Source organism: Tamandua tetradactyla, chromosome 10 (assembly GCF_023851605.1).
Source record: "Tamandua tetradactyla isolate mTamTet1 chromosome 10, mTamTet1.pri, whole genome shotgun sequence".
Taxonomy (NCBI): domain Eukaryota; kingdom Metazoa; phylum Chordata; class Mammalia; order Pilosa; family Myrmecophagidae; genus Tamandua; species Tamandua tetradactyla.
Window position 1 is genome coordinate 89827359 of NC_135336.1, and position 20070 is coordinate 89847428.

Genomic DNA, 20070 nt, shown 5'->3' on the forward strand with positions numbered 1-20070 from the left:
TGAAACTAGTTCCTCACATCTCAGTTTTGTTTCCTTCCTTTTTATACAAATGGGAATAATTTGAGCAGATTCAAAATACTGGTTTGGGTCCAGGGATTTAGCCAGTGAAAAAAATATGTGAACATATTGGACTATGATTACCTAACAATCACAAGCACTATTTTCTGAAAACTTTCACCAAACACTAGTCTCCCATTTTAATTTTCTTCCTGTATAGGCCTTCATACAAATCAAAATTTTGTTCCCTTTATCAAGGAATTGTCTGTTCATAGAAATGCATGGTACATATTCATTGAGTGAACAAATTCTGCTTAAGAGAAATGCTGTAATCGAAAACTATGGACATGCAGAAAATTTTTTCTTAAAGAATGGAAAAGAATAGACCAAGCCCTTTACATCTCAACATTACAAATTCCAAAAGGAACAATACCAGAAATCATAGCCAGTGCATTAGTGGTGAATAAGATTACCAACAGGATATTTGTTTACAGAATGGAGAGTTTATTAGAGTAAAATTATTTGACTTCCCATTTATTTTTGTGAGAAATGCCAAAACATAAATTCCATCAGACATGCAATTTGGGTTAGCCATTAATTTTGTAGATAGACAGAGTGAGCCTTCCAGACAGTGTTTCTGGGTCAGAGGGAAAAGAGAAGCTGATAATCAAGGAATATTAGGATAACTTTTAGTGGAGAAAACTAAGACAATAGATAATGTTAGTACAGAATATAAGAGCATTGCCCCAATCGGCTTGGCCAGTCAGCAGATTGATCAGTAGAAACGGAATCTACAGACTGGTCAGTAACAAGGTGACTGGCAACTTCTAGAAGCAAAGTAAGGTGGGCAGTAAAATCCAGATCGATATCCCAGGAGAGGGAAACTGCGGGTTCCACAACCCAGTGATCTGAAACCAGTGGTTCCACAACCCAGTGAGTAGCAGCTTCTTGCTCCATAGTCAAGAGTACAGGTGCTCCTCGGCCCACAGTCCAGCGGCCTCAGGTAAGTCGGCTGGCAGGGACTGCAGAGCACAGAGGTCCTGGGGCGGTAGCAGGATGTCTGGCAGGGGTTGGACACCACACAGGACACCCCACAGCTGCTGGGCTTGTAGCAGGTCTCCTGACAGCCACTGTAGAGAGAGGTGCTGGGAGAGCACAGGTCAGTGCTGTAGACCAGGTTGCTGGGGTAGGAAGAAACACAGGTGGAGCCTAGTTGCCGCAGAGAGCTCCCAAGGGAACAGGAGGAGAAGTTTCCAGAGCAGTATTTGGAATACATGTTGATGGGAGAAGTGAATTCAGCTGACTTCCAGTGAGAAGATCTGTGTTTTAATGTTACATTGTGGACCAGGGCATTTATATACTCTCTAAAATATGTGTGGAATCCTACAGGTTCATACTTTCCATGTTTATGCTCCCTCATTAATATATGTGCAACTAAATAATCTCTTTGTAAGTGCATTTGTCTAATTTCTCATAAATTATATTAATGGATGCTATAATTTTGTTGTTACATCACAAAGCCAATAAACTTCTCTTATGCCAGAAATGCTATGACTATTATACACTAATACTCATCTATCATGCCAGTATCTCCTTTTCCTCTTAGTATATGCTCCATATGTCATGTTTCTGGATATGCTGGTTGAAGATCTTTAATTAAAGGTGGGGAATTGATGCAATATCTTCCTTGAGTATCACTGGATTAGATGCATAACTTCTACCCTAATGAGGAACCAACTAAAGATTGACCCTACTTGTCACTATTCTTTCTCATTCTCCAAAATAATTGTTCTTTGATTATATTTTACCAAGTGTCTCATGCCCATTGGTAGAGAAACATATTAGTCAAGACAAATTGAAGGTTGGTGATGACCAGGATCTGAGACTATTCTGCACAAATACATGGTTATAGGAAGGGACTGAACTGTAATAGTCACAAATGGAAGCCAACTGGATCCTTTTGAAGAGCATCAAAGATCCTGATACAACTGAAATGAAGGAAAGAGAGAATTGAACATATCTGATTAAGTTTGTGGCCCAATCATGTTATCATCTGTACTTATGCCAAACCTGAGAATATATATCATAGTTCTTTAACTACTAGAGGTTTAACTGATCTGGCATGGTCTGAAATGTAATGATGCATTTGTGCTTGAGTATACTTTACACTGGCAGCTTCCAGGTAATGATTGAGTACAGCAAAGATAACAAGAAGCTTTTTCCTGGGACACAAAGAACTCTTTGACAGTCAACTTTGGCTGTAGCAATCCTTGATGACCTTAGACTGCCTGACAATCTCAGGCACTTCCTTTCATCCCTCCTTCGCTTGGTCAGACTTGGAGCACAACCTGAACTTTACTGGCTTTCTTTCATTTCCTAAAATGTTTTCTGAAAGACATTTCCACAATAAAATTATTGTACCTTTAAGTCTGTCTTTGTGTCTGCTTCTCTAAGATCTGGACTTAAACAATAAGTTATAGAGCTAAAATTTACCACCTATGTCATGTCTTGAGATTGCCGTCCTTTTGTTACTAAGAAAGCTGATCATTCTCTTTCTTAAAGTGAGAAAAGTAGGAAGATGTCTCACATATATGATAAAAAGGACAATAAATTGAATGTCGTGAGATATATTATTTTGAGTTTTTATTATGAAGACACTGAGATTAAGCAAATCATAGTTTAAGAATGTAAAAGAAGAGAAATCTGAAAGTCTTGGGTCTTCTCTGTTTTCCTGGTTCAAAAGTTTCCTCCCCTCATCACACAAGTTTCTTGTTCTTTGACCTTCTACAAATGTGTCCATATCAAACTTCCCTTGACTCCATTTCAATTTAGTCTTGTTTGATTATCTTACCTTTAAATACATGGCAAATTCTCTTTCTTGTTTCTAGCCATCTCTCAGTCTCTATGTTTTAGCTATTATTGATCTCTCTTCACTGAATGTCAGACATGCAGTGTGACAGCAGTAACTGGTATATTAGTTTGTATTGATTTTGTAACAGTTATCACAAACTAATTTTGATTAATGAGAATAAATGGTGGCAAGACAAATCATTTTTTGTGAAGGCTGCCCCTCTTTATGGAAGCCGTGCCTTTGAGCCATCAATCCTGAAGAATATTGATATTGTCTTATTCCTCTCTATTATGAAGACAAATTCCACCTGCAAAGCCTATGTAGGAAGACAGGAAGCATATACCAGAGGAAAAGAATTCACTTTCCTGGAAGGTGAATTAAGATAAAATAGTCATCTTTTCAAACATAGGCGTAGTTCACTGGCTTTGTACTTTAACAAAATTATAGCACCAATAAAATAAACATAATATGTGGGAAATCTAATTAAATGCAACTACAATTAGAGAGATTAGTGAGTTACACAAATATAAATGCATGAGTCAAAGGTAGGAACGAGGACCCTATAGTGCACCACACCCATGGGTGAGAGTATATAAATGCCCCAGTCCACAATGTAACATAAACACAGATCTTCTCACTGGAAGTCAGCTGAATTCACTTCTCCCATCAACATGTATTCCAAATACTGCTCTGGAAACTTCTCCTCCTGCTCTCTTAGGAGCTCTTTGCGGCACCTAGGCTCCACCTGTGTTTCTTCCTACCCCAGCAACCTGGTCTACAGCACTGACCTGTGCTCTCCCAGCACCTCTCTCTACAGTGGCTGTCAGGAGACCTGCTACAAGCCCAGCGGCTGTGGGGTGTCCTGTGCGGTGTCCAAACCCTGCCCGACTTCCTGCTACCGCCCCAGGACCTCCGTGCTCTGCAGTCCCTGCCAGCCGACTTACCCAAGGTCACTGGACTGTGGCACTAGGAGCACCTGTACTCTTGGCTATGGAGCAAGAAGCTGCTACTCGCTGGGCTGTGGAACCACTGGTTTCAGATCATTGGGTTGTGGAATCGGCAGTTTCCCTCTCCTGGGATATCGATCTGGATTTTACTGCCCACCCTACTTTGCTTCTAGAAAATGCTAATCTTTTTGTTATAGATCAACCTGTGCATTGGGCGTCTATCAGTCAGTTTGCTGAGTTTCTAGATTCTTTTGGCTATTGAAGTCAAATTCTGTTTTCATAGCAGCTATACTTTTCATTCACACCAGTTACCACTGTCTTTACTCTCTGGCATCTCCAGCATATTGTCTAGTCTCTGCCAATCAAGCATTGAAGTACTGGCTTTCAGATGACCTCTAATAGGGTCAGAAATTTATGATTAATTCATAATTAATCCTAATAACTGTACTGTTGCTATCTATGCTATACAATTTGCAAAGTCAATCTATGCTATTGAATTTTTCTCCAAGAGCAGCTAAATATCAAAATTTAAAGCTAATAAATTGATTCAGTCTGGAATTGAAATATGTTGTTTGCCTTATTATTTTTAAAATCTTGATTGACTAGTGTTTTGTATTCAATAATTTGGGGGGCTGAAATCAAGTCAATGTAACTATGCAACTGGATATTGGGCACTTACAATTTGAAAGATTTGAAAAACTTTTGTTGACATTAGGTAGATTCTTCATTGAAGTAATCATTTTATGGAAACCCCTGCTTTGTATATACAGACATTTCTCAACAGCAGTGAGGAATGCCTCGAAGTAGAAGACATGCATTTCTGCTGATTAAGAAAAACAAAGAAGTTGGTACATATACTAGGAATGCTTGCAGGAACAATTCGAAATACTTTAAAAGAAGTGCTGAATACATAGAAATTTGTTACATCTCAGATTGTGAGTTTCAGATTGTGAGTTTTTAATTAAGAGAGTAAATGAGGCTTAATACTCAAGGGCAGACAATTTGATCATTGTAGGTGAGGAAAGGTACAAGAATCCCTCCTTCCCTAGGTGAGGAATCCTTTAGTCTTAACTGTAAGCATGTGTGAAGAGACTTACGGTGGCACCAGGTGGGGAGTGACTGGGTGCAGGATGTGTGAGATTCCCTCCTCATGCTTCTCTAAGGCACCACCTGAATCAAGCTAAGAGCAGCATACACATTTTATTTCAGAATAAAATCTTTCAAGTTTATCTAAACAAAAATGTCATTTTTGGCTTTCACAGGTCAAGTGTTTCAGGAAATAATGAAGTACTAAGGATATTACCAAGTAGAAAGTTATAGTTAATCAAATAATAAAACATAACCATTACTATTTTAAATTTCTGAGCAGCATTGAGCAAGTTTTTCATTTGTTTTTCTGTTTTATCCCAATTCTTTCTGAGAGGAGAATTAAAAACAAGTATGTGGTTGCAGGCAATATATTCGGCACATGTTCCCAGGAAGCTTGTTGGGTGTGAGAAGGAAAGAGAAAATCCCATAAAAGTGCATGCTTTAAAAATCGATATACAGTGGACAACCGGAACTCAATCCTTCCAGGACTTTCTGGGAATGTATGCAATCACTCTCAGAATAATCTACTTCAGTATATGATCAACAGAGATAAGCATTTATCCATTAGTTTCTACCACCCATTGCTTGAACATTGTTCCACATGTATATTAACTTCCTGGAACTGCACAACTATGCAATTGAGGAGTCGACAGTGAGCTATTTCTCTTTTCTTAGTTGTGATCTGGGAGATGCACATATAGAAAATGAAAGAGCTCTTACATATGATTGATGAATGCGCAAAGTAAGTTGGAGTCTCCATGAAAGTTCTCACCATAGCTAGTCTTTAATGTTAGGTGAGTGTCTCAAGATTTAAAAGAGAGCCAAAGGAATATCTGGTATACCATTTTCAGTTGTTACTCAAACAGTCCTGTGAGAAAGCAAACATTATGTATTCAGACCTATTCAGACATGAAGAAATGTAGACTCAAGGGAGGATTAGACGCTTGCCAAAGGATAGAGATTAAAGAGCTCGCAGAAACCGTTCTCTTAAATGATCTTGTTTTGGCGTTATTTACAACACTTTTATTTTTAATTTTCAAATCTTATTTTAACCAAAGAGCCCTGAGTACCATTGGTACTACTGAAATTGCTTCATCTGAACAGGTGAAAACTCTTATTTGATCTAGACTCATGAGTGGTATACACAATAAAGAGGTAAAATAAAATGCAATTTAGGGAAAGAAGGTGAAGGAATGGTGAACTCATTTCTTTCCAAAACATTGTATGCATTACAATAACCAATTAGAAGCTGATAGAGAAATAGTTGATGATGGGCGGTTCAAAAGGAAATTTTTAGAGATCCTGAGGGTTATGAAAACTATTGTACTGTTGCTTTTAATTATCATAATTAGTGTTACTTAGTTTACTCAAATTAGGATTCAAGATGATAGGAATCAAGACAATTTCTTCCTCAATAACTAGCAGTATAGATAATTATAGTTAAGAAACCTTGGGCCTCTTTCTCATATCTGCACATTATGTATTCAACACCTGTAACCAAAAAATCTGAAGAGAATCAGCTTCTGGTTAATAAATTAAAATTAAAAAAGTAATCTAAGGAGATAAAGAACATTGTTATGTAACTTGACAGATTTCTTATCTTTCTTCTAAACTTCTAGTACAAAACACCTGTTATCTTAGAAAGGAGTCTCTAGAAAAAAAAACTGAAATTGCCTAACTCATGTGACATATCCCTAAGCCTATAAACTCCATTCTCATTTGTGTGAGAATATCTCTGGAATAGTGGATACCACCTGTAGAATGTCACTGAGAAGTTCTTGAGGAGAGGAATGTAGTAATACAGGAAGAATGAGTAACATAAGGTGTGCAAGAAAGATTGAGAATCTAAAATGGCAACACACACAGCCCCAGCAAGAAACAGGGTGAAATTACTAATAATGACCTAAAATCCACAAAAAACAGGCACAAAGTTATTAATAAAAGAAAAAACAGAAGTGCAAGGAGAAAATAACAAAGTAAGAAAAACATTGATTACCAAAATAGTTTATAATAGATGTTAAATAATGTTTAATTTTTTAAATTACAGCTTCCATTTTGACTGCTAGAATATAGCTTGATTGGATATAATTATGATTTACATGTTTTTCACAATTACAACTGCATTTCCATTCTATAGGAATCTTTCTTATTTGTTAACCATGATATTATCCATAACCAAAGTTTCATTTATTTTATTACTGAGACCACAAATAATTTTATCTTTAACTTTTTAACAGAATTTCATTAGATTCTCAAAATTCCATTTTAAATATTTGATAAATTTACTTTGATTCTTTGAAATGGATATAAAAATCAAACTGTTATTCGAATTAATTCATTTTCTTTTTGAAGTTTTTGACAATACTGACATAACGCTGGCTTCATCTAATTTGCTGTGAGCTTTTCCTTCTGGTAATGGAGGAACACTTCATCAGTGCTCTATTCATTTCTTTAGCTCATGCACAAAAACCTTGGGGTTTTTTTGGTGTGGGGGGAAGTGCAAGGTGCGGGAATTGAACCTGGGTCTCTCATGTGGAAGGCGAGCATTCTACCACTGAACCACCCATGCACTAAACCTTGGAATTTAACATGAGCTAAAATAATCCTGAATAGTTAATTGACCAGAATGAAAATATATGTGAGTGACAAATCAATGCACTCTGTAAAAGTACTAATGATAAATCATCATTTTTGCAAGAAGTATTCTTAAAATTTCAATTATTTGGAAGTAGACATTGATATTTCTTTAGCAAAGTTATGTCTTATGTTTCATGTGGAATGTTATCACTGAACACATTCTGGATAGTAAATACCATCAAATTTTTATATAAGTTATATATTCACCATCAGTATTCTTTAGCAATAGAAACATAGTACTAGAACTTTTCTTTTTGGCTCATTGCACCTGAAAGTACTTTGCAAATTGTTAGGTAGGGATACCTAACAATGAAATGAATGATTATACATGTATGCAATCCAATAAGTAGACAAACCTCCATGGCCATATAATGCAGATAATATTTTATATGTTCTAAAGCAGAAATTCTCATGCTCAATTTCATACATGTATTTCTTATAGTTTTAACCAGTAATTCTCAAATTTTGCACTTATTCTCCCTATTGGTGGCCTCATGACTATTGATACATCATATGGCAGACTATGGAAGTGTCCATAGCTGTACTGGCTAAACTAAGACAGCAAATGACCCACCACTGAAATTTGAAGGTTTAGCTTGTTCAATCCCTTGTAGTAACTGAAGTTAATTTGCTTTTTAGCAATTGTTCTCTAAGTTCTTCTTTAAAGGATGGTGTTAGTGCTCTTTTGTTTAGAAAAGGGGAGGGGAAAATAAAAGAGTAAGAAAGCCTTATCTTCTTTAGCAATTAACAATCCTTTAAAGTGAAAAATGTCTTCATGGTGTGTGTCTTATATCCCATTACATGGAAGGTAAGTGGCTGTTTCCTAAACCATCCATGGCTAATTAATGTAACTACTTCTGATTATAAATAAAAGTGAAAAAAATGTGAGACAATTGCCAAATGGGACAGGGTTCTGGGACAACAGGAATAAACCAAGATATGTGATTGCCTTCGAAGTAAGAATCTTTATCATTTGTAACTTTAGCAATGTTGTATTTGACTTGAGACTAAATATTTGGGGTGGGGGGTGTATTAGCTAGGATTCTCTAGAGAAACAGAATCATAAGGAGATATCCATAGCTATAAAATTTATAAAAGTGTCTCACATAACTGTGGGAATATAGAGTCCAAGATCTGCAGGGTAGGCCGTGAGTTGGTAGCTCCAACGAACTCTCAGGAGAGGCATGCATAGTCACAGAATATATATATAAGAAAATGGCAGCCTTAATATGGTAATGGGCATGATTTTTAGTATTTTAATGAGGTATAGGTCACATATAGTCTAAAGTTTAATCTACTATGCATGCCAGGAAAGCCACTTCTTGTTTGATCCAGTTTCATCTAGTCAGATAGTTTTGGAATTGGAGTGGGTCAGTTTTGGCTGACCCAAGGCCCATGATTAATACACATTAGATGCTGTCTTTAGTGATCATAAGACTCCAAAGTTGAAAAACAGGATAAGAGGGGTACAAGCGGGACCAGTCACAAGGTTTTTACAATCACAAAATAAAAGCTTAATAGATATACAATCATTATCAGAGATCAAGGCAGCTGAATTAAATTTCACTTATTTCAAGCATTTCCCTTTGTCTGTTCTAGTATACAAGAAAGTAAAAAAGAAATATCTATATAATGATTTGGTCATCATAATCAATTACTAATCCTAATTACCATTTACATATTTAAAAATGTTGGAATGTAGGAGAGTGTAAAGGGATACCTAGCACCCTCACCAATTTTTAACTCACTAACATCTAACTTAATGATAGTTTCACTCCAGTTTTTCATATATTCTACAAAATCCTATATATTTTTAAAGAGCAATCATTCTTCCATTATTATTAATAAATAAAATTTAATATTTCTTGTAACTTAATTTTATTTTCCATAAAAATATTGACTTTACTGACTCCTCACAAAACAAAAGCAAAACATTAATTTTTTGTAGCCTTAACAACTGTACTCTTGTTTTTATTTTGCCAAAGTGCTGATTGATAGAGGAAATAGAAAATAGGAAATCATTACTTCCATGTCAATAAGAAAATTGCATAAAAAAGTTAAAAATGGTAAATATAATGTATAGCAAAACTTCAGACAAATACTTGGAAGTAGATTTGAAAACACAAAATGAACATATGATTTTAAAACATGTGTATATGTCATATAACATTTATATTTAAACACAACATTTTTGTCAATTTTAAAGTTGAAAAAAATGTCCTGTGGGAAATGAGCAGAAGATATATTAAAAAGAAATATGCTTCAGTATTTCATATTTGTACTATTAGAGGGAAGCACCTTGTCATCTTTCTCTAAAGAATACATTTTCCATTTACTGTAATTCAGGTTATAACTAACCTATGGTGGTTACCAGTACAAGTCAAATTTACATGCTAATAATAAGAGATAAGGTCAATACATGGGTAGTTCTTGATATGAAGGTATTAGGTTTAAATTTCTGGATTATAAAACTCATGATTACTATAAGCCAGATGCACAAACTGAGTGGTGAAAAAGAAATGGGCAGCCTCTAGAAGAGTAACTTGGGCAGCAAAAAGTAGATCTAAAATTTAGAAACAAAAAGTGTTGGGACAACAACCTCCTGATTGGAAACCACAGGATCCAAGCAAAGTCCAGGTATGGAGAGTCAGAATTAAAAGTCTGAAGTTCAATGGACCAAAGTGTAGAGGCCCAGCGTAAGTCATTTGGCAGGGACTGCACAAGTTGTAGGACCTCTGGTGCTAATTAAGCATCTGGAATGGAAAGGACATGACATGATATGTGGCAACTGCTGAGCTCACAGTTCTCCTGATAATCACTGAAGAGAGAGAAGCCTAGCAAGCAGAGCTTGGAGAGCAGATGTCAGTGCTGTAGATCAGACTGCAGGGAAGGAGGAGCCACAGAAGAAGTCTAGGTAAAACATACAATCCCCAAGAGAGTGAGAAAAGATACATATACATATATAGTGTAGTAGTTGGGTAAATCTCCCATTGAAGTGAATTTCAGCTCAATTACACTAAGAAGATTCTGAGTTTATTGTCATTACCTGGACTGGGCTTTATATACACTCAGCAATAGGTGTGGTACCCTAAGGGGTCAAGTTTTCTATCTTTGTGCTCCTTCATTTGCATATGTGTAACTCACTAATCTCTAATTGCATTTATGTAGTTTCCCATAAATTGCATTAATAGGTCTATAATTTAGTTATTGCCAAACAAAGCTAATGAGCTGCTCTTATGTCAGAAATGCTATGATTATTACACGCTAATGTTCATCCTATCTTGGTCAGGAACGCCTCTTCTTTTCTCCTTGGTGTTTCATGTACCTTGTTTCTGCCTGTGTGGGGTGAAGACGTTTATTTACAGTGTGAGGAATGTGATAACGTATCTTTCTTGATTATCAATGGATTAGATGCAAAACTTCTACTCTAATGAGGAACCAATTAAGATTGACCCTATTTGTCACAATTTCTTCTTATTCTGCAAAATAGTTGTTCATTAATTACACACCATTACCAAGTATCTCATGTCCAATAGGTAAGGAAACATTATCCAAGACAAATTGAAGGCTGTTGATGACCAGGACCTGAGAGAATTCTGGATAGATATTTAAAGACATGGCTACAAGGAAGGGACAGAACTGAGATAGTCACAAATGGAAACCAACTGTGGACCTTATGAATATCATCACAGATCCTGACACTATTGAGGTGAAGGAACGAAACAATTGAACATATCTCATTTGAGCCACGGTCCAATCATGTTATCATGTGTACATGTCCAGCCCTGAGAATGCACTTTTCATATTTTCAACCACAGGGAGTGTGATACCCAAAGATTGGCACTTAGTATGGTCTGAAATGTAATAATGCATTCGTGTGGAACCTCTCAGGCACAGTGCGCTTTGGGGATAGCAAAAATTCCAGGGAAGCATGTTCCTTTGAGACAAGGGACCTCTCTAACAGCAATCTTTAGCTTGACTATTTCCTGAGTTCTCTGAGGGATCTTCTTTAAAGTGCACAGCAGCCTCAAGCACCTTCTCCCATCTCTCCCCCTTTTGGCCAGACTTGTATACATTCTGATAATTCTACTAAGTGCCTCCATATGTAATATGTTCTTTTACCCTTAAGTCCATCTTGGTGTGCATTTCTTGAAGTATCTGAAATAACATAATAATTTATGGAGCTAAATTTTGACAGCCCACTTCTGTTTCTCCATAGATTGTTAATCAATATTTTACCAAGAAGTCTGATTATCATTACTGATCTCGTATTTTAAATGTGGTTTTCTCCACAGTAACTTCTACTCTTACTTCTTTTATAAACTCTTTTTGCTTAATTTGTGTGAATGTACTTACCCATTTTAACTCCTTGATATTGACCTTAGATCATGATGTTCAGACTTTCTTTTTTAAAATGTATGTGTTTAAGGCTATAACTATCTCCTTTAGAATGGTTTCATTGCGTAAACTTTATATTTTCATTGTGCTGTTTCCTTTGATCATGGATGATTTAGAAACACAGTAGTTAATTTTTAAATACATGAGGATTTACTCTTTGATTTTGTTGCTGCTGTTTTGGCTATTGCTTTCTAGCTCAAACCCCTATGATCAGGGAACTTACTCCACTTATGCTTTTCTTTTGAAATTTGGCAAAATGTGTCCTTTGGCCCAGCATAGTATCTAATTTGGTAAATGTTCTGTGGACTTGAAAAGAATGAATACTTTGAAGTAGTTGAGCACAGTATTCTAATCATTTCCATAAGTCAGAAAATCACATTGTTCATATATTTTTTATCCTTATATTTTGTTTGCTTGTAGTTCCCATGTGAGTTGATATCTTTCATCAATTTTGGTGAATTCTCATCCATAGTCACTTCAAATTTTGTTTCTGTTCTCTTATCTCCTTTTTCACTTTCTTAAATTTAAAAGAAAGGTATGTTAACTATGTTCCATGTGCCTCTTAGGCTCTTTATTTTTGTATTTTCAATGATTTTGTTCTTTGTTCTTTACCTTGGGAATTTCCTTCTGTTCCTCTTTTCAGTCACTAATTGTTGTACAATTATGTCTAATCTCTTAAGCCCATCCATTGGGTTTCTGAAATCAGTGATTATAGTTTAAATATCTAAAATTTCTAATCTGTTCCTTTACATTGTATTCAGATTTGTGCCCAAATCTCTAAAATATTTTTAATTCTTTTTTTTTTTTTTTAAACATTTTCTTATTTTATTATATTTTGTGTGTTTGTTTTTTACATGGGCTGGGGCCGGGAATCGAACCGGGGTCCTCTGGCATGGCAGGCAAGCACTCTTGCCCGCTGAGCCACCGCGGCCCGCCCCTATTTTTAATTCTTTAACCATAATTATTTCTTGAAAATAGTATTTTCCTACTTTTAATATTAATTTCATTGATTTTTCATGTCAATTATCTAAACTATCTGCGTAAGATTCTATTTTTTGGTTCTATCCTTTCATATATCTACCACATTTTGAGAGTGCAGTCGATATTTCTTATTGAAAGACTCTGAATGATTTTATCTTCCTCTAGATATGATTTACTTATATTTCTGGAGGGCTGCTAGGATCAGATATTTAGATGCTTTAAACCTGGGCTTCAGTCCTTATAAGGGGTTGTCTATTAGCAATTCAATTTTATTTCTAGGAATTAATCCTCCAAAGTTTAGAATGTTTCCCTGGGCTCCAACTACTTGTTAGGACCTGAATTCCAATTTTTGTCCCCTTTCTATAAATTTCCTATTTACCACTTTCAAAATTAATATGTAACTTTAAGGGGGAAGATAATTCAAAATAGCAGAATGATTTTTTTTTTACTTAAATAGGTTCCTTATAGTATCTTTACAATTCTGATATGCTTTGTTATTACTCAGGTGCTTTCAAAAGAGACATTACTTTTCATTTTTTAACAAACTTTTCTCTGTTCTCAGTGTGAGGATGGGGTTCAGATTTTTAAGCAATGTTGAATTGCCAATATTATATAAATGTGATAGATTTATTTTCATTTCAAAATATATAGAAGTGATTTAACATGTGATTAACTACAATGAGGATGGCCATTTTCATGTCTAAAGGATTTAAATGGTAGTAGATGAAACCTACCAAAAGTTAGGGCATTTAAATGCATTTGTATGACAAGAATCTACCAGTCTAAACCTGCTTCCTATTTCTATATCAAATGTACCTTCTTTAAACTATAACTCAGTATTGCAATATAACCTGATCTCACCACATGCCTTCAAATATTTCTTTGTTTTGCTCATTCCATTTTATCTATTCACTGTGACTTCACCTTATTCTCATCCCTACTGCTTGTATCTTTGCTTTTCAAAGCAATACCACACCCTTTGCCTCTATCTCCTGTATATTCTGAAGGCAGATCACTAAGGACATATGTAAACTCTGCCTAAGGATGGTTTTGCCTCACTAGAGTTTGTGGTACTCCTGTTTAAGGAATTTTCTACTAGAATTGAGCTCCAGTTCTCTGCAGTGGTACCTGACTTAATGCACTCATGTTGTCATTCTTTCATTCCTAGTAACATTTTCCTACTCACCTACTGGCATTTCCTGGGATCACCTAATAAGTACAGGACATGCATTTGAATCTACATTCTCAATCTTTGGTATCTGGATGCATTATAGAAAAACATATGCTACTTGGCTGCTTCATTAAACAGAATTATTCAGAATCTTTAACGTTTCTGAAGCATGAAAAATTTTAACTAAAAATATCACCGTAGAAACTACTAAGAATATATTATAAGAATAAACATGCATATAGCACATTTCAGAAAAATAGCCATGACTTCCTTCTCTAGTGAAAATTATTTCCATAATATCATACTTAAAACCCTCAAATATACGTTGGATAATAGGAAAGATATTTTATGGTAAAGTACATTTTATGGTTACTGATTAGTGATGCATACTAAATAAAGAGGATAATTGGATTTAAGTTATTGAGCTTCTAGCTGAGATGATTAGTAAAAGTGAGATCCTGGCATGTTAGTAGTAAGTTGACTGCAATTTTTTTAGAAGAGAAATGAGTGGGTATTCAAAGTTGTAACTATAAACCATGGATGAGATTCTGTTGATCATACACGCCAAAGATTAAAGACATTCTGATATATAGCCCAGAGATGGAAGTCCATAACCAAAACATCGGAAGCCACTGGGTGCATAGGAAAGTCATAAGTTTTATATAAAATACCACAATTTTGAATACTTGGTAAATAACACTGTTAAAAAATGATGTTGTTGTCCAAATAATATAGAACAAATGACATAATATCTGGTCTCAATTTATCCCAAGGTTGGGGAGCTCACAAACTCTTCTTAAATTTATATCAACTTAAAGTGAATGAAAATTTAGAGATTTAAATGTAAAAGGAAGAGAAAAATGCCTCCTGCCATGTTAACTGGTTCAGATGAGAACCTTGAACAAAGGGTACAGTCAGTCAAGACAAATTCAACTCCCCAGTCTGTTCTGAGCAATTTCTGTTTCCCCTTTACCTCTTAAGTTTTGTCATGGAGATATTTATAAATAACTCTGTTTGAAAGCAGAAAAAATAGGGAAGGGATAGTGTTCATGGTATTGTTTGATCAGACACATACTATATTTGTTAGGCCATAAAGTAAAGAGAAAAGAATTAAGAACAGAAAATACTCACAGAACAGCCATTTGAATTGGGTCCAATTGCTTCTTTCTTCATTCCTGTTCCTTTTAGAAGGTCTACAAAGTATTATTTTTTAAAACTTGAAATACGTTTTCATTGAAGAAAATGAAGGATTTTTAACATTATTGTTGCAAGTTTTACAAAACGTTAAGATTGAGAAAATAAAATATTGCCATTAACAGTTATCATAATTGTTCCTAAATATAATTGATTAAAGTGGTTGTATTTTATCATTGAACATTTTGTGAATGAGCTTAGAAGCAGCTGGTAAAGCTTTATGAAAATAGATACATCTAACTTCGCTCCATCCCTTCAACTGCAAAGCCATTGTTCATCAGGGACAAACCAAAAACAAAAAGAAACCCCATAAGCAAAAGAAGTAAAGGAAAAAGAAAATAAAAATGAAAAACAAAATTAAATCACAAAGCAGAAAAATCTTGGAAAGAAAATGAGAGAGAGAGTGAGAAAAGAAAGAGAGGGAGAATTTCTGGAATTTAGCTTAGGAAATCAGGAAGACAGACATTAAAATAACTGCTATCTGAGGTGGAGAAGTGTATGTCCTATGACTCTTTAGACATACCATCTCTAAGGTTCTTTAGAGAGATCTTGTGAAAGGTAAACAGTCCTTCCTGCAGAAGAAAAGAGGGCTCAGAAAACAGAAACTTCTTATATAGCAAGAAAAATGTCAGATGGTATCTGGGTCTAGAAGTGTCAGAAATTTATTCAAAGCATGGCCGTGTGAAGCTAGAGACATTCTAAGAAGGACTTAACCTCTGAATATTTACAGATACAGATAATAAAAAAGGAAATAAATTGAAATTCATAATATATACTAATTTTGAAAGTTTTGGTTATAAAGATCTCGGGATAAATCAACCATTAATTAAGAGGGCAAGAGAAAGATGTTTGAAACTCCTGGGACTTCTCAGTGTTCTTCATTCAAATGATTCTTCACCTCATCACATAAATGGCAGACTATTTGGAAAATGGACTCAGATTGATCCTCCCCAAGACTCTGTTACAATTGAACCCTGTTTGGTCACTTTGTTTTGAAATACTCAGCAAATTCTCTTTCTGTTTATACTCATCTCTCAGTTTGTTTCAGCTACTATTGCCATCTGCACCTTGGATGTAAGGAGCACTGTGTCACAGCAGTGTGGGATGACATGGGCATTCATGTACAACAGTCATCATTTATGACATAGGTGTAGTTCATTAGCTTTACCCATCACAATAAAATTATAATACCAATAAGCTCAATTTGTGGAAAATCTATTTCAACACAAGTGCAATTTGAGAGGTTGCTGAGTTACACATATGCAAATGAGGGAGTCCAAGGTCAGCACCATGGCCCTGTGTTGTGTCACACCCACCGGTGACAGTATATAAATGCCACGGTCCCGAAGGGAACATGAAAACGCAGATCTTCTCACTGGAACTCAGCTGAACTCCCCTCACCTGTCACCATGTACTCCAACTGCTGCTCTGGAAACTTCTCCTCCTGCTCTCTTGGGAGCTCTCTGCGGTACCCAGGTTACTCCTGCGGCTTTTCTTACCCCAGCAACCTGGTCTACAGCACTGACCTCTGCTCTCCCAGCACCTCTCTCTACAGTGGCTGTCAGGAGACCTGCTACAAGCCCAGCAGCTGTGGGGTGTCCTGTGCGGTGTCCAACCCCTGCCCGACGTCCTGCTACCAGCCCAGGACCTCCGTGCTCTGCAGTCCCTGCCAGCCGGCTTACACAAAGTCTCTGGGCTGTGGCACTAGGAGCACCTGTTCCCTTGGCTATGGAGCACGAAGCTGCTACTCCCTGGGCTGTGGAGTCACTGGTTTCAGATCACTGGGTTGTGGAACCCGTGTCTCCCCTTTCCTGGGATATGGTTCCGGATTATGCTGCCCATCCTACTTTCCTTCTAGGAGCTGCCAGCCTTCTTGCTACAGACCGACCTGTGGATCGGGCTTCTATTGTTCAACTTGCTAAGTGCCAGATTCTAAAGAATCTGTAAGTCAAAATCTATACCCAGGGCAGCCATTCTTTTCATCCACACCCATTACCATTATTCTTACTTTCTTTCATCTCCAGCATATCAACGTGTCATGCATTGAAGCACTGGCTGTCAGGCATCTACTGACAACTCTGAAATTGATTAACCCAAAATCAGGTTCTAAGAATTTCAGTGTTGATAGAATATGTTATTGAAACCTTCTCAAAAAACAGCTGAAAATTAAAATGAACTCAATAAATATTCAATCTTTCATTGAAATACATTGTTTGCATTATTATTTTAAAAATATTTATTTGATTAGTGTTTTGATATTCAAAGATTTGGGAGATTAAATCAAGTCAATATAATTGTGCAACTGGATGTTAGCACTTACAATTTCATTAATTTGAGCAAGTTTTTGTTGAAGCTGGATAGATTCTTGACTGAAATAGTCATTTTATGGAAATCCCTATTTTGTATGTACAGACATTTCTCAATAGCAATAAGGTATGCCTCAAGATACAGGACATGCATTTTTGTTGGTTAAGGAAGACAAACAAGTTAGTACACATACTAGGAATGTTGGTAAAAATAATGCAATTTGAAACGGGTGTTGAATACAGAATTTTTTTTAAATGTCTAGTATTAACTGTGAATTTTCAGTTAACTGAAATTATGAGGCTTGCTCAACTCCCAGTGCATGCGTCTTGCTTATCATAGATGGGGATAAGTTCCAGAATCTCTGTCTTTCCCAGGTTAGGAATCCCTTAGCCTTAACTGAACGCATGTATGAAAAGACTCACAGCGGTACCACCCGTTAGTGACTGGGTTCAGGAGGTTTGAGATTGCCTCCCGAAACTTCTCTAAGAAGCGAGGTGGATCAAGCTAAGAGCAACACACACTTTTGATACAAGAAATATTTTCATGTTAACCTCAAGAAAAATGGATTAAATAATATTTTTTAGCCCTCACTGGTTAAGTGTTTCAGGAAATAAAATATGAAGGATAACAGCAAATACAATGTTGTAATAAATCACATAATAAAACATAAACATTACTATCTTAAATTCCTGAGCAGAGTAGAACAAACAAATATATACTTTAGCCTTAGCCTGATTCCAACAAAAGGCAGAATTAAAAACAAATGTATGGGTACTGGCAGTTTATTGGGCACATGGTCCCAGGAAGCAAGTGTGAGTGTGAGAAGGAAAAAGAAAATCTCATAAAAATGCACGATTATAAGTGGATTATATAATGATGCTCAAATCTGCCAGGACTTTTTTATTTTTTGATTGTGTAGAATGACTCTCAGCATTGTCTACCACAGTATCTGTTCAACAGTGATAAGCATTTAACCATCAGTATCTATCTCTCAGCTCTCGAACCATGTTCCACATATGTATTAATTTCCTGGAACTTTATAACTTGCAAAGGAGAAATCACAGTGACCTACTTCTGTTTTCCCAGTTGTAAACTCAGAGATGCCCAGAAGAAAGTATAATAAATGTTGCATATGATTGACAAAAGATGTTATTGGTGCAAAGTAAGTTGAAGTCTGCATGAAACTTCTCACCACAGCTTGTCTGTGATCTAGGTGAGGCCGTTAAGATTTAAAAGAGTTCAAAACGGATATCCGATATATCATTTTCTTTTGTGACTCAAACAGTCCTGTGTGAAAGCAAACATTAAATACTATAGACCTAGTGAGACAATGAGGAGAGAGAAACTCAATGAGGATTAGAGGTTGGCCAAAGGATTGATAAAAGAGTTTACAGAATCTGTTCTCTTAAATGATCCTGCTTTTGGTGTTCTTTACTAAACTTTTATTTTAATTTTCAAGTCTTATTTTAACCAAAGATCCCTGAGTATCATTGGTACTAAAGAAATTACTTCATCTGAACAGGTGAAAACTCCTGTTGGGTCTAACCTCATAAGTAGCATTCATAATAGAAAGTATAAATAAAAATAATACATAAATCAGGTGAAGGAGCATAAAGAATGGCAAACTCATTTCTTTCCAAAACATATCATATATTATAATAGCCAATTTTCAACCTATAGGGAAATATTTGATGATGAACAATTCACAAGGAAATTTTCAGAGATCCAGAATGTTATAAAAAATCTTATATTGTTAATTTTTATTATCATTATTAGTGTTACTTAGCTTGTTTAGATTAAAGTTTTAGTTGATAGGTGTCAAGACAATATTTTTCTCAAAAACTAATACTATACATAATCATAGTTAAGAAACATAAGCCTTGTTTTCATATCTGCCCAATGCATTCAACACCAGCAATGAAAAAAATGAAGAGAATCAGTTTCTTATTAATAAATTGAAAATAGAAAAGGAACCCAAATAAGTAAAATTATTATGTACTTGATAGATTTCATATATCCTTGCTAAATCTCCCTATAAAAACACTGTTATCCTTAGAATGAATTTTCTTGGGAAAAAAATCAAAACAAAACAGAAGTTTCCAAAATATGTGACCTCTCCCTAAGCCTGTAAACTACATTCCCATTTTTGTGAGTTACATTGTATAATAGTGGAGGAATCCCACAGAATATCACTGAGAATTCCTTGAGTAGATGAAACTAGTATTATAAGATGGAGAAGTAACTTAAGGTGTGGAAGAAGGATTGAATATCTAACATGGAAAAATATATAGCCCTAGGAAGAAACAAGAGAAAATTACCAGTAATGACTTTAAGTCAACAAAAAGTGCTGAAATCCTTAAGGAAAGAACAGATAGAAAATAAAGGGAGATTAACAAAGCAAGGAAAAAGTTTGATTCCCAAAGTAACTCACTCTAAATATTAAAGAATGGTATTATATTTTAAAACTTCAGCTTCCATTTTGACTGGTAGAATACAGT

The 20070-nt window shown here is 35.6% G+C and overlaps 3 protein-coding genes across 3 annotated transcripts; 2 read left to right on the forward strand and 1 right to left on the reverse strand.

The window, feature by feature from the left end:
- Positions 1-480: 480 nt before the first annotated feature.
- Positions 481-1312, reverse strand: LOC143648043 (keratin-associated protein 13-2-like). The gene has a single exon (XM_077117654.1). The coding sequence runs from the start codon at positions 1271-1273 to the stop codon at positions 800-802; it is 474 nt and encodes a 157-aa protein (XP_076973769.1). The 5' UTR covers positions 1274-1312; the 3' UTR covers positions 481-799.
- A 2170-nt stretch (positions 1313-3482) lies between these two features.
- LOC143648044 (keratin-associated protein 13-1-like) lies at positions 3483-4359 on the forward strand. The gene has a single exon (XM_077117655.1). It carries the CDS (start codon positions 3520-3522, stop codon positions 3976-3978), a length of 459 nt encoding a protein of 152 aa, XP_076973770.1. The 5' UTR covers positions 3483-3519; the 3' UTR covers positions 3979-4359.
- A 12127-nt stretch (positions 4360-16486) lies between these two features.
- Positions 16487-17443, forward strand: LOC143648045 (keratin-associated protein 13-1-like). The gene has a single exon (XM_077117656.1). It carries the CDS (start codon positions 16675-16677, stop codon positions 17185-17187), a length of 513 nt encoding a protein of 170 aa, XP_076973771.1. The 5' UTR covers positions 16487-16674; the 3' UTR covers positions 17188-17443.
- Positions 17444-20070: the final 2627 nt, after the last annotated feature.

What these genes read in the sequence shown, in the direction of transcription:
- LOC143648043 (XM_077117654.1), bottom strand. Translation starts at nt 1,273, where the DNA reads ATGTATTCCAAATACTGCTCTGGAAACTTCTCCTCCTGTTCCCTTGGG.
- LOC143648044 (XM_077117655.1), top strand. Translation starts at nt 3,520, where the DNA reads ATGTATTCCAAATACTGCTCTGGAAACTTCTCCTCCTGCTCTCTTAGG.
- LOC143648045 (XM_077117656.1), top strand. Translation starts at nt 16,675, where the DNA reads ATGTACTCCAACTGCTGCTCTGGAAACTTCTCCTCCTGCTCTCTTGGG.